Source organism: Bos javanicus, chromosome 8 (genome assembly GCF_032452875.1).
Source record: "Bos javanicus breed banteng chromosome 8, ARS-OSU_banteng_1.0, whole genome shotgun sequence".
NCBI lineage: Eukaryota > Metazoa > Chordata > Mammalia > Artiodactyla > Bovidae > Bos > Bos javanicus.
Window position 1 is genome coordinate 75,323,373 of NC_083875.1, and position 11,612 is coordinate 75,334,984.

The window sequence follows — 11,612 nt, forward strand, 5'->3', positions numbered from 1 at the left end:
GAATCTGCCTGCAATGCAGGAGACTCAGGAGACATGGGTTTGATCCCTGGGTCAGGAAAATACCCTGGAGGAGGGCATGACAACCTACTCCAGTCTTCTTGCTGGGAGAATCCCGTGGACAGAGGAGCCTGGCTACCGTCCATGGAGACAACTGAAACGTGCATGCTGAAAGGACATGTGGCTTGTCTAGGGTCTTTCCAGGCCTCGTTTACACTGGAGAAGTCTCAAGGGCCCAACAGCACCAACCCCTACTGTGCCTGAGGACTGGGAGAATGTTCCAGGCACAGCCCTGGGGCCACCCTGCTAGTCCAGTGGAGACGCCTCAGCAACACTCACTGGTGTCCCATTAGGAGGAAGCATCTCCTCGTATCCCTTTTCTGTGGGTTTCCTGGGGTAGGGGGAGTGGCTCTGGCTGGTGAGGCCACTAAACCAAGTTCCCCACCCTCTTCTGAGACAGCCCTGGGAGGAAGCGGAGAGTCCTGTGGGGCTGGCTTCTCTGTGTCCCCTAATGCTGGTTTCAGAGAGTGCCAGCTCCCAGTCCAGGGCCATGCCTGCACCAGGCTGTGCTCCACAAAGCCTGGCAGGCATATAGGGCACCAGGGCGTGACTCCTAGGCTGTGTTCTCGACCCCCTGCCAGAATCTTGGCTCTTCCTGGGAAGACTGGCTCTACGCCATGCTGGTTGCTGGTGGGGTCTGTAACACAAACATCTACTAAAAGCTTTCCTCTTGTTATTTCCCAATCTGCCCCTCCCAGGGGGCCTCTAAACTGGTACCGAAACATGGACAAGAACTGGGAGTTTGGCTTCAAAGGCTCAGGGAGGAAGGTGAGTCCCACGCTGTTCTCTCCCAAGTCACCCTCGGGGCATCCATGGACCCCACTTAGCTGGTCAGAGTTAGGGGTGGACAGACTGCCAGCTGCTCTGGGAAGCACCTCCACTGCAGGGTTTCCTCTTGGGACCTCTGTGTGGCTGCTTCTCTTGGAATGGCAGAGGGTGGGGCGGGGGGACAGGGGTCTGCCAGATGACTTCACCCAGGTCTCCCAGTGGTGTCCCAGCTCAGGGTGCAGGTGGTCCAGGGCAACCCCCAGAGATCACAAGGTTGAAGCCCCCAGCTCACAGAAGGAGCATCATGTGCTTTCTGAGAGACAAGAGAGGTAGGGCTTTAACCCCTGGGTGTGTCACCTTGACCAAGTCAGCCTGAGTCTCAGTTTCCTCATTTGTCAAGCAGAAGACAGGTTTCCAATCTCCAGGTCAGCAAATGGAGTAATGGGGTCCCAGGTTCACACTCAGAGCATTAAAAATCTAAGGGAAATTGCATTTTCACCTTCCCCCACTCATTCGGTAACCCCAGCCATCTCCTTGATTCAGGTGAAAATGAACATCCTCCATGTGCCAGGAACTGTACTAGACTTTGGGGCACCAGACGAATAAAACAAGGGCGGTCCCAACCTCTCGGGATCAGGTATTCAGTCAGGAGAACATGAAACATAGTAAAGAGCAGGTGGGGCAGGGATTTGCCTGGTGTTCCAGTGGCTGACTCCATGCTCCCAATGCAGGCACCCAGGTTTGATCCCTGGCTAGGGAACTAGATCCCACATGCTGCAGCTACAAGTTCACATGTCACAACTAAATATCTGGGCTTCCCTGGTTTCTCAGATGGTAAAGAATCTGCCTGCAATGCAGGAGACCTGGGTTCTATCCCTGGGTCTGGAAGATCCCCTGGAGGAGCATGGCAACCTGCCATGCTTGCCTGGAGAATCCCATGAACAGAGGAGCTTACCAGTTTGCTGTTCATGGGGCTGCAGAAAGTCAGACTCGACTGAGCACATGTAACTAAAGATCCCATGTACTGCAACTAAGACCTGACAGCCAAATAAATAAAATTTAAAAAAAGAAAAAAGAACAGGATGGGCAGAAACTGCCTTGTAATCCCTGTGTGACCTTGGGCAAGGCACTTACCCACTCTGTTCTCTGTGGCTGCTTAAGATGGAAATGGCAAGAGTGGTGCCTTCCTCAGGATCTGTGTAAGGATACAGTGGGTTGATGCATATGAAATGCTGAGCTAGAACAATGCTTGATACATAGTAGTGGCTTAATTAATGCTCTTGAGCCAATCATCACTCTACTCTGTGATGGACAAAACCCCAGTGTGATTGGTAGATTCTCTCATAGCGTGAGGGATGAAGATGAGGTCTTTAGGGAGGTGAAGCCCAGGGATCTGAGGTTGGGGACCCCTTCTTCTGAGGTTTCCTTCCAGCTCTTCTCTCCCACCTCCTTCTACACCTCTACTATGCCTTCACATTTTCCCTTGGAACACTGTGGAGGGCGTCCCTCCACAGCCCCCCACAGCAGCCTCAGGATTCATTTCAGCCACAAAGCCACCCCTGGGTCTTCACTCCTCAGAGGAGGGGGAGCAGTGAGAAGCACACAGCTCTGCATTGTAGGTAAAAAAAAAATAGTGCAAATTCCTTAACCAGAGACAATGAACACTGTCTGGAAGTTGTAATGGTGGCGTGAGAACAAGAATAAAGAGGGGCTCTCTCGATCTGGCAGTGCCCCATTTATCAGAGGACAAAAGTGAAGTCATTTTGCTGCCTCGAATGTCATGCTGGTCACCATGTTGGCTGCCCTTCTAAAGCATCCGTTCAATTCAAAGAAAAGAAATATTGATCTCCACCCATCCGAGGGCATCTTCCTCCTTCCTGGTGCCATTTGATTGGTTCCAGAAATATCAGTCCCTGGAGCAGACCACATGCATGTATTACACACACATACACGGAACCTGAGTGGTCACTACATGCCCAAATCCATCCAATTGAGAAAAACACAGTCTTTTCCTTCTCTGTGTCTCTTTTACTTTCACACAAAACACTGTCTTCTTTTTCAAAACAAACAATTATTTATTTATTTATTTGACTGGACCAGGTCTTAGCTGCGACATGTGGGGTCTAGTTCCCCAATCAGGGATCGAACCCAAGCCCTCTGTATTGGAAGCAGAGAGTTTTATCCACTGGACTGCCTGGGAAGTCCCCAAAACACTTTCTTTCTGACACTTACTACCACCAAATGTGTGGAGGTTTTTCTCCACACCAAGCAGTTCTCTGCCACACGAGCTAGGTGGCCTACAATTTAACTTATTCTGACACTATCTACCTGGAGAGGGTATCAGAGCTCACAGGTTAAGGGCTCAGTCTGACAAGACTGACCCCTCGACTTCAGATGCCAACCCCACATTGAAGTCTTCACCTGTGCTTCCAACTGATTGGCTATAAACTGGAGGGTCTCAGAACCCCACCCCCCGAATCTATTAACTTGTTACAGTGGCTCACAGAACTCAGGGAAGCACTTTTGTTTACACGTTTATAAAGTGTTATTCGGGCTTTCCTGGTGGCTCAGTCGGGAAAGAATCTGCCTGCAATGCAGGAGGCCCAGGTTCGATCCCTGGGTTGGGAAGATCCCCTGGAGAACCCTAACCCTAACCAGTTTATAAAAGAATTTAATAAAGGACACAGATGAACAGCCAGATGAAGGGAGGCACAGGGCAAGATCTGGGAGGGTCCCGAGCACAGGAGCCTCTGTCTCCCTGGAGTTGTGGCATGTTACCCTTTCAGGGTGGATTTCACCAGCCTAGAAGGTCTCTGAACTCCATGCTCCTGGAGTTGGGTGGATGTTCATGGAGACTTCCTCATGTAGGCACGATCAATTATTAACTCCACTTCCAGCCCTTCCTCCCTCCCTCCCCTTCCAGACATTGTGGGGAAGGGGGAGGTGGCTGAAAATCCCAAGCTTCTAATCCTGGCTTTGTCTTTCTGGTGATGAGCTCCCACCCAGGAACCCACCCAGAGTCACCTCATTAGAACAAAAGATGCTCTGAGAATGCTTACTACTTAGGAATTTACAAGGGCTTCAGGAGCTCTGTGTCAGGCACCAGGGGCAGAGGCCGAGATATATTAATACATTTTCTAATCTCTTACACAGTCATTGTAGATCTTCAATAATAGTGGTGCCTCCTTCGCACAAAGCATGTGGTGAAAACAAAGCCAGACCACAGTAGTGCTCTGAGGGGTCTTTTGGGGGGAGTTAAGAGAGGCTCGGTAGTAAAGAACCCGCCTGCCAATGCAGGAGACTCAGGTTCTATCCCTGGGTCAGGAAGATCCCTGGGAGGAGGGCATGACAACCCACTCCAGTTTTTTTGCCTGGAGAATCCCATGGACAGAGGAGCCTGGCTGGCTACAGTCCATGGGGTCACAAAATAATCAGACACGACTTGGCGACTAAACAAGTGGAGGAAACTACAGGGCGTGAAAATAACATTTCCTTTCCCAGGTGATGGGGGAGCCCAAGCGTGAAAATCGCTTCTACTTCCTGTTAATCTCTCCCCAGATCCTGATTCCGGCCCTGATGGTCACCGCGGAGAAGGACTTTGTGCTCACTCCTGAGATGTCCAAGCATATGGAGGACTGGGTAAGGGAACAGTCCTGCTCGGGGTCATCGGGGCTTCCTGGCAGAGGTCTCAGGTGTCCCAGAGGATGCAGAGTGGGATGTTCAGGGAAACCACTTGCTTAATAAGGCCTTCCTCCACAGTGAGATAGTCACCTTTGGGGAGTAGCAATTAAGACCTCCTTTCCACCACCCTGCTGCAGTCTCTCATCACTCACTCTTTCATCTCATGGGCTTTTACAGTGCACTGAGACGCATTGGGACAGTGCTAGGTACCAGGGAGGTAAAGATGAAGAAGGTACGGAGCCCGCCATGCAGGAGCTCATGGCCAGCAGTTAATGCGGTACCCAAGAGGCTTGGGAGGATGGGGGCACAGCTGGGAGCAGGGGCTTCACAGAAATGCTGACCACCACTTCTGGGCTTGAGGAACTCTTAAGGCTTGCCTGGCAGAGAGAGAATGGGAGACGAGATGGGGTGTTGAGAGGTGAGGGTAGATGAAAGAGCTCAGAGCATGGTAGGAACCCGATAGGCATCAGGGTCTCCCTGAGCCTGCTAGGAGCTGCTGAGCTGCATGGACCTAAGCGCATGGAGCCCACTGAAGTGGAATTGTTGTTGTTGTTTAGTCGCTAAGTGGCGTCCAACTCTTTGTGACCTCATGGATTGCCACATGTCAGGCTTACCTATCACCACCTCCAGGAGTTTGTTCAAACTTATGTCCATTGAGTCAGTGATGCCATCCAACCATCTCATCCTCTGTCATCCCCTTCTCCTGCCTTCAATCTTTCCCAGCATCAGGGTCTTTTCCAATCTTTCCCAGCATCTAGTTTTTCACATCAGGTGGCCAAGGTATTGGAGCTTCAGCTTAAGCACCAGTCCTTTCAATGAATATTCAGGGTTGATTTCTGGGGATTGACTGGTTTGATCTCTTTGCTGTCCAAGAGACTCTCAAGAGTCAAAGCTGTGATTTGGAAGTGTTCTCTGACAAAAGCTTGGAGGCTGGGGGGAACTGGGAGGTCTTGAGTGGGGTCACCATGACTGCTCAAGTATTGGGGCTGGATACTGAGAGCATTCGCCTGCACTTGGCCGTGGCTTTGTTAGCATCATCTCGTGCGACAGAGAGACTGTGTTTCAAGGGCTGCTGCAAAGGACGCCCTTTGTGGACTGTGGAACCAGTCAAGAAAGGGCTGTGACCTACTTTGGGGGTTCAGGTGCCAAAGAGAGGCGGAACAGCCCTGCACGGAGACCACCAGGGAGGAGGGAGGCAGCCTGGGGAGGGGACAAGATCATGGCTGCAGGGCAAGAGTCAACCAAGCTTGACTTGGCCTTTTCCAGGTAGCGAGTGGACCAAGTCCTAATGGTTCTGAAGGGAGGCAGTCTGTTGTGATGAGTATGGGTCAGCCTGAATTTGAGTCTTAGCTCAGCCACTTTCTGTGTGGCTTTGGGCCAGTCACCTAGCTTCTTTTCTGAGCCTTCAAGTTACCCAGAGGATCATGGTCAAGGTTAAATGGTGCAGTGTGTTTAGAGCACCTAATACATAGTAGGAACTTGAGCAGTGGTCATTTCTTTTGTAAATAATGTGGGGTTTTCAGCAGGGTGGCCTGTGGAGAGCAGAAAACTTGCCTTCTGCCATTTACTTTTCTGGGTGGGATTTTCTTCCAGATTCCCCACCTGAAAAGGGGACACATTAAGGATTGTGGACACTGGACACAGATGGAGAAGTAAGGAGATGGGGGTCCCTGGGTGGGGGACAGCAGGGCTCCCTGTTCACCTCCAATAAGCTGCTCGCTTCGTCACCCCTACCTTCCCGCGAGCCAGGTGAGTGGGTGGAGACAAATGGGAATTGCCTTCTGTTCCCTTTCCAGGCCCACTGAGTTGAATCGGATCCTCATTGAGTGGCTGGAGACTGACGCCCGGGACCTGCCGGTGGTCTCAAAGCTTTAGGGTGTGATGTGTCAGCTGCCAGCAGGCATTCTGACCTCTTCATCTGCTGGGGAACTGCTCTGGTACCCACATGAAGCTTTACATGTGTCTTTCAAAACCAGCAGCATCATTCAGAAGGGGTTTGCAGCCAAGAATGCTTTTCTTTCAATGAAATGAGTCAAGTCTGACCTAATTTTAGATATGGGAAAAATCACATGTGATTAATTCTCTGGGTACAAAGGCATCAATTTGTCTCTAAGGGTGGTTAGTGTTCTGTGGAGGACAGAATGAGATGATCAGGGGGTGATTTCTTTTTAACGGATCAATTCACTATTTTGATTATGCAGAATCAGCAATTGAGATGCTTTTCAGCAGAGATGAGAGCTCCTTTATTCAATAAAGCAAAGGCAATGATGATACTGCTGTTTTCATTCTTGGGAGGAAGGCAGGGTAACTGTGAATCCAGTTCCCTCTGCACTTGTGTCTGCAAGACTCTGCATGGCCTAGAACAACGCTGTCGGGTAGAACTTTCTGATGTTATAAAAATAATCTGTGCTGTCGGATAGAGGGGCCACCAGCCAGCCACACTTAGCCTTTCACCCTGTCTCCCTGCTCCCCTGGCACGGTGTCCTCAGTAACTTATGCTCACCTCCCTCGCTGCTCTTCCTGCAGGGCAGTCTTGTGGACAAGGTGGTGTCACCAGGCTGAATTCTGATGAATATAAATTAACTAGGAAAAAAAATGGCATGTGTATCTAGGTATATGTAGAAAGCAAGGGATAGGTTAGAAATGTTAGCAGCTATCATGCTTCTTTTAAAAAAAATATTTATTTTTATTTATTTGGCTATGCCTGATCTTAGTTGTGGCGCACAGGATCTTTAGTTGCAGCGTATGAACTCTTTGTTGCAGCATATGGGGTCTAGCTTCCTGACCATGGGTTAAACCCAGGCCCCCTGCATTGGGAGCATGAAGTCTTAGCCACTGGACCCCCAGGGAAGTCCCAGAAGCTCATTTTTAAGTACTTCTGTGTGCCTGGAGCCCCATACAGACCATCTCTTATTCTTCCCATTTAGCAGATTAGGAAAACTGAGGGTCGGATAACTTGCCCAAGGTCACTGGGCTACTGTGGGACAGAGCCTAGATTCAGACACATGGTATCTGGTTCTTCAAGCAGAGCTCCTTCCAGCAAAAGCTCTTCTCTTTTCTAAATCTGGAGTCAGACTACCCAGATCAAACTCTGCTGGGCCACCGATCACAGTGTGACCTCAAGAAAGGGTTTCCTCTGCCTCAGCTTCCTCTGTTAAAAAAAAGGACATTAATAGCACTAAACTCTTAGTGGTTGTGTTGTGGAATGTGGAGTCACAAAACACATCTTGGAGGACACTCAAGACAGCAGAGTACAGTTTGTTACTCCAACGGGTCCAAGGGCAATCAGACTTCAACTACAATCTCCATTTGCCATCTATAGGGAGGGAAGGAAACCTGTTTTTTGTTAGCAATGGTTTCCTCATTCTTGAGCAGAATTCAGGCCCAGTTCACATCCTTTCTTTAAGATGTATGACAGGCTTTAAGATGGAGTCTCTCCTGCTTTCTTCATAGTGACCCCAACAGTTGTATTAAATGACTGAATACATGCAGGACCCCTGGAGCAGTGCCTGGCACAGAGAAAGTGTTCCAAGCATTAACTGTAAGTTTTCCGTTTTTAATTCTTAAAGAGATGGGAATACCTTACTACCTTACCTGCCTCCTGAGAAATCTGTATGCAGGTCAAGAAGCAACAATTAGAACCAGACATGGAACAATGGACTCGTTCAAAATTGGGAAAGGAGTACATCAAGGCTGTATATTGTCACCTTGCTTGTTTAACTTATGTGCAGAGTACATCATGCTGGGTTGGATGAAACACAAGCTGGAATCAAGATTGCCGGGAGAAATATCAATAACCTCAGGTATGCAGATAACACCACCCTTATGGCAGAAAGTGAACAGGAACTAAAGAGCCTCTTGATGAAAGTTAAAAAGGAGAGTGGAAAGTCTGGCTTAAAACTCAGCATTCAGAAAACTAAGATCATGGCATCTGGTCCCATCACTCTATGGCATATAGATGGGGAAACAATGGAAACAGTGACAGACTTTATTTTCTTGGGCTCCAAAATCACTGCAGATGGTGACTGCAGCCATGAAATTAAAAGACACTTGCTCCTTGGAAGAAAAGCCATGACAAACCTGGAGAGCATATTAAAAAACAGAGGCAATACTTTGCTGACAAAGGTCCATATAGTCAAAGCTATGGTTTTTCCAGTAGTCATGTATGGATGTGAGAGTTGGACCGTAAAGAAAGTTGAGCCCTCAAGAATTGATGCTTTTGAACTGTGGTGTTGGAGAAGACTCTTAAGAGTCCCTTGGACAGCAAGGAGATCCAACCAGTCCATCCTAAAGGAAAGCAATCCTTAATATTCATTGGAAGGACTGATGCTGTAGCTGAAGCTCCAGTACTTTGGCCACCTGATACGAAGAGCTGACTTATTAGAAAAGACACTGATGCTGAAAAAGATTGAAGGCAGGAGGAGAAGGGGACAACAGAGGATGAAATGGTTGGATGGCATCACCAACTCAACAGACATGAACGTGAGCAAGCTCTGGGAGTTCGTGAAGGACAGGGAAGCCTGGGGTGCTGCAGTCCATGGGGTCGCGGAGAGTCTGACACGACTGAGCCACTGAACTGAACTTTCCAGTTTATCCCGGGACAAGGTTTCTGAGGACTTTAAACTCCCATCCACTCCACCACCAGCTCCTCTCTTTTGGATCTGAGAATTAAAGGACTCATTTCAAATGCAAATGTGTGCCCCAGGGGGATGACTACAAAATCCAGATAACATTATTTCACTGTGTCCAGGCTTATTTGTCAGGGAGCAGTTGCTAGAAGAAAGTGAAAGTGAAGTCGCTCAGTCGTGTCCGACTCTTTGCCACCCCATAGCCCACCAGGCTCCTCCATCCATGGAATTTTCCAGGCAAGAATACTGGAGTAGATTGCCGTTTCCTTCTCCAGGGGATCTTCCCAACCCAGGGATCGAACCCAGGTCTCCAGCCTTGCAGGCAGACACTTCACTGTCTGAGACACCAGGGAAGCCCAGTCACTGGAAAGAAAAATCTTAAAACATCTTTCATCAGAAAAAACACAAGTAGGCAAACCTCTTCAACCGGTTTGCGTTTCCAGAATTCTACGCAGAAATCTCCGTAAACTATTCAAAATGTTCAGAAATTCTCTTTTGGCAAATAAGGGCCAGATGAATCAAGTCCATAGCACTGCAACACAAATATCACCAGTCGTACAAGACTGCAGGTCATTAAAAAAAAAAAATTGCTTCATCGGGAAAAAGTTTTTAGGTCATTCCCAAAAATACTTTTCAGAGGCCATGTTAAGTGCAACTTGTTTGATGTATGTTCAAACTGCTTTGATTTTTTTTAAATGTTATTTTTATTTCGGACTGCTGCTGCTGCTAAGTCGCTTCAGTCGTGTCCGACTCTGTGCGACCCCAAGGACTGAAGCCTACCAGGCTACTCCGTCCATGGGATTCTCCAGGCAAGAACACTGGAGTGGGTTGCCATTTCCTTCTCCAATGCATGAAAGTGGAAAGTGGAAAGTGAAAGTGAAGTCGCTCAGTCGTGTCTGACTTAGCGACCCCATGGACTGCAGCCTACCAGGTTCCTCCATCCATGGGATTTTCTGGGCAACAGTACTGGAGTGGGGTGCCATTGCCTTCTCCCTTATTTCAGACTACGAAGGCATAAATAACAAAGTGTCTTTACCTCTGCGGAGGGAGCTAGTGCTCACTCATGTCCAACTCTTTTGGGACCCCATGGACTGTGGCCTGCCAAGCTCCTCTGTCCATGGGATTTCCCAGGCAAGAATACTATAGTGTGTTGCCATTTCCTTCTCCAGGAGACTTTCCCGATCGAGGGATCAAACCTGCATCTCCTACGTTGGCAGGAGGGTTCTTTACCACTGAGCCACCTAGTGAGCCTTTTAAAAGAAGCATGGCAGACCCCACGTTCTCTATGACACCCACATCCCACTGGGGGCAGGAATGCCACGCTCACTCACAGGCACTGTCCTCACACCCAGTGACTGTCAACTAGCAGTGTCCAAGGTTTCCAGGAGAAATGTCTTCTAAAAGTGGGTCTATTTAGAATATGCAACAAAAAGCTATTTTTGTCTCTCTTGGAGCATAATGAAGCCGTGGTTTTAGGCCTGGCAGTGATTCTAAGGCCCACTGTTCACACTGATGTTAACATGAACACAAATTAAAACCAAACAATGGTTAAAATATGTAGGTCAGAGAAGAAAATATATAGATCAGAAGCTCAAAGATTTTAGAAACAAGAATTGGAGATTTCCCTGGTGGTCCAATGGTTGAGATTTCGTCTTCCAATTCAGGGGCTGGTAGTTTGATCCCTGATCCAGGACTAAGATCCCACATGCCTCGGGGCCAAAAACCAAAACGTAAAACAGAAGCAATATTGCAACACATTCAATAAAGACTTTAAAGATGATCCACACCAAAAAAAAAAAAAAAAAGGAAGAAAGAAAAAGAAAAGAAACAAGAGTTGCGTGGAAAACATCCTAACTCGCTATTCAAAGGAACACAGCGGGCCACAAATGATAAAATACTTTCTTAGCAATTGGGAAGTTTCTCCCTGATGTTAGCTAAATACATTTTGTCTAATTTCCATCCATATTTCCATATTTCAGATGTTGGGTGCATAGGCGTTTGCCCGATGTCAGAAGAGTAAAAACTCCAACTGCAATGCGGGAGACTCAGGTTCTATCCCTGGGTTGGGAAGGTCCCCTAGAGAAGGAAATGGTTACCCACACCAGTATTCTTCCCCAGAGAATCCCATGGACAGAGGAGTCTGGTGGGCTACAGTCCATGGGATCGCAAAGAGTCAGATATGACTGAGCGACTAACATTTCTCTTTTCACTTTCAGTGCTGTGTAGATGGTGCCATTTAGATAAAATTTATTAAAAGAGAATGAGCTGGCTGAGCAGGTCAAGGAAGTAGTATCTGCCAATCAGAAATCATTAAACACTCTTCCAGATGTTCACGGTGTTTCAAAGAAATGTGTTAAGTTGTGCAGTCACTAAGTCGTGTCCAACTCTTTGCAACCCCATGGACTGCAGCACACCAGGCTTCCCTGTCCTTCACTATCTCGGAGTTTTTTCAAACTAGTGTCCATTGAGTTGGTGATG

At 48.2% G+C, this 11,612-nt stretch overlaps 1 protein-coding gene across 2 annotated transcripts in view; it reads left to right on the top strand.

Annotated features, from left to right (window-relative positions):
- EPHX2 (epoxide hydrolase 2) overlaps positions 1-6,779 on the top strand; it is a 71,918-nt gene extending 65,139 nt beyond the window's left edge. For both annotated transcript variants that reach the window (XM_061425911.1, XM_061425912.1), the window contains 4 exons: positions 756-825; positions 4,384-4,464; positions 6,100-6,158; positions 6,303-6,779. In XM_061425911.1, the coding sequence (XP_061281895.1) occupies positions 756-825; positions 4,384-4,464; positions 6,100-6,158; positions 6,303-6,381 (289 nt within the window). In that variant the 3' untranslated portion in view covers positions 6,382-6,779. The remainder of the gene's footprint in view (positions 1-755; positions 826-4,383; positions 4,465-6,099; positions 6,159-6,302) is intronic.
- The last annotated feature ends 4,833 nt before the right edge of the window (positions 6,780-11,612 follow it).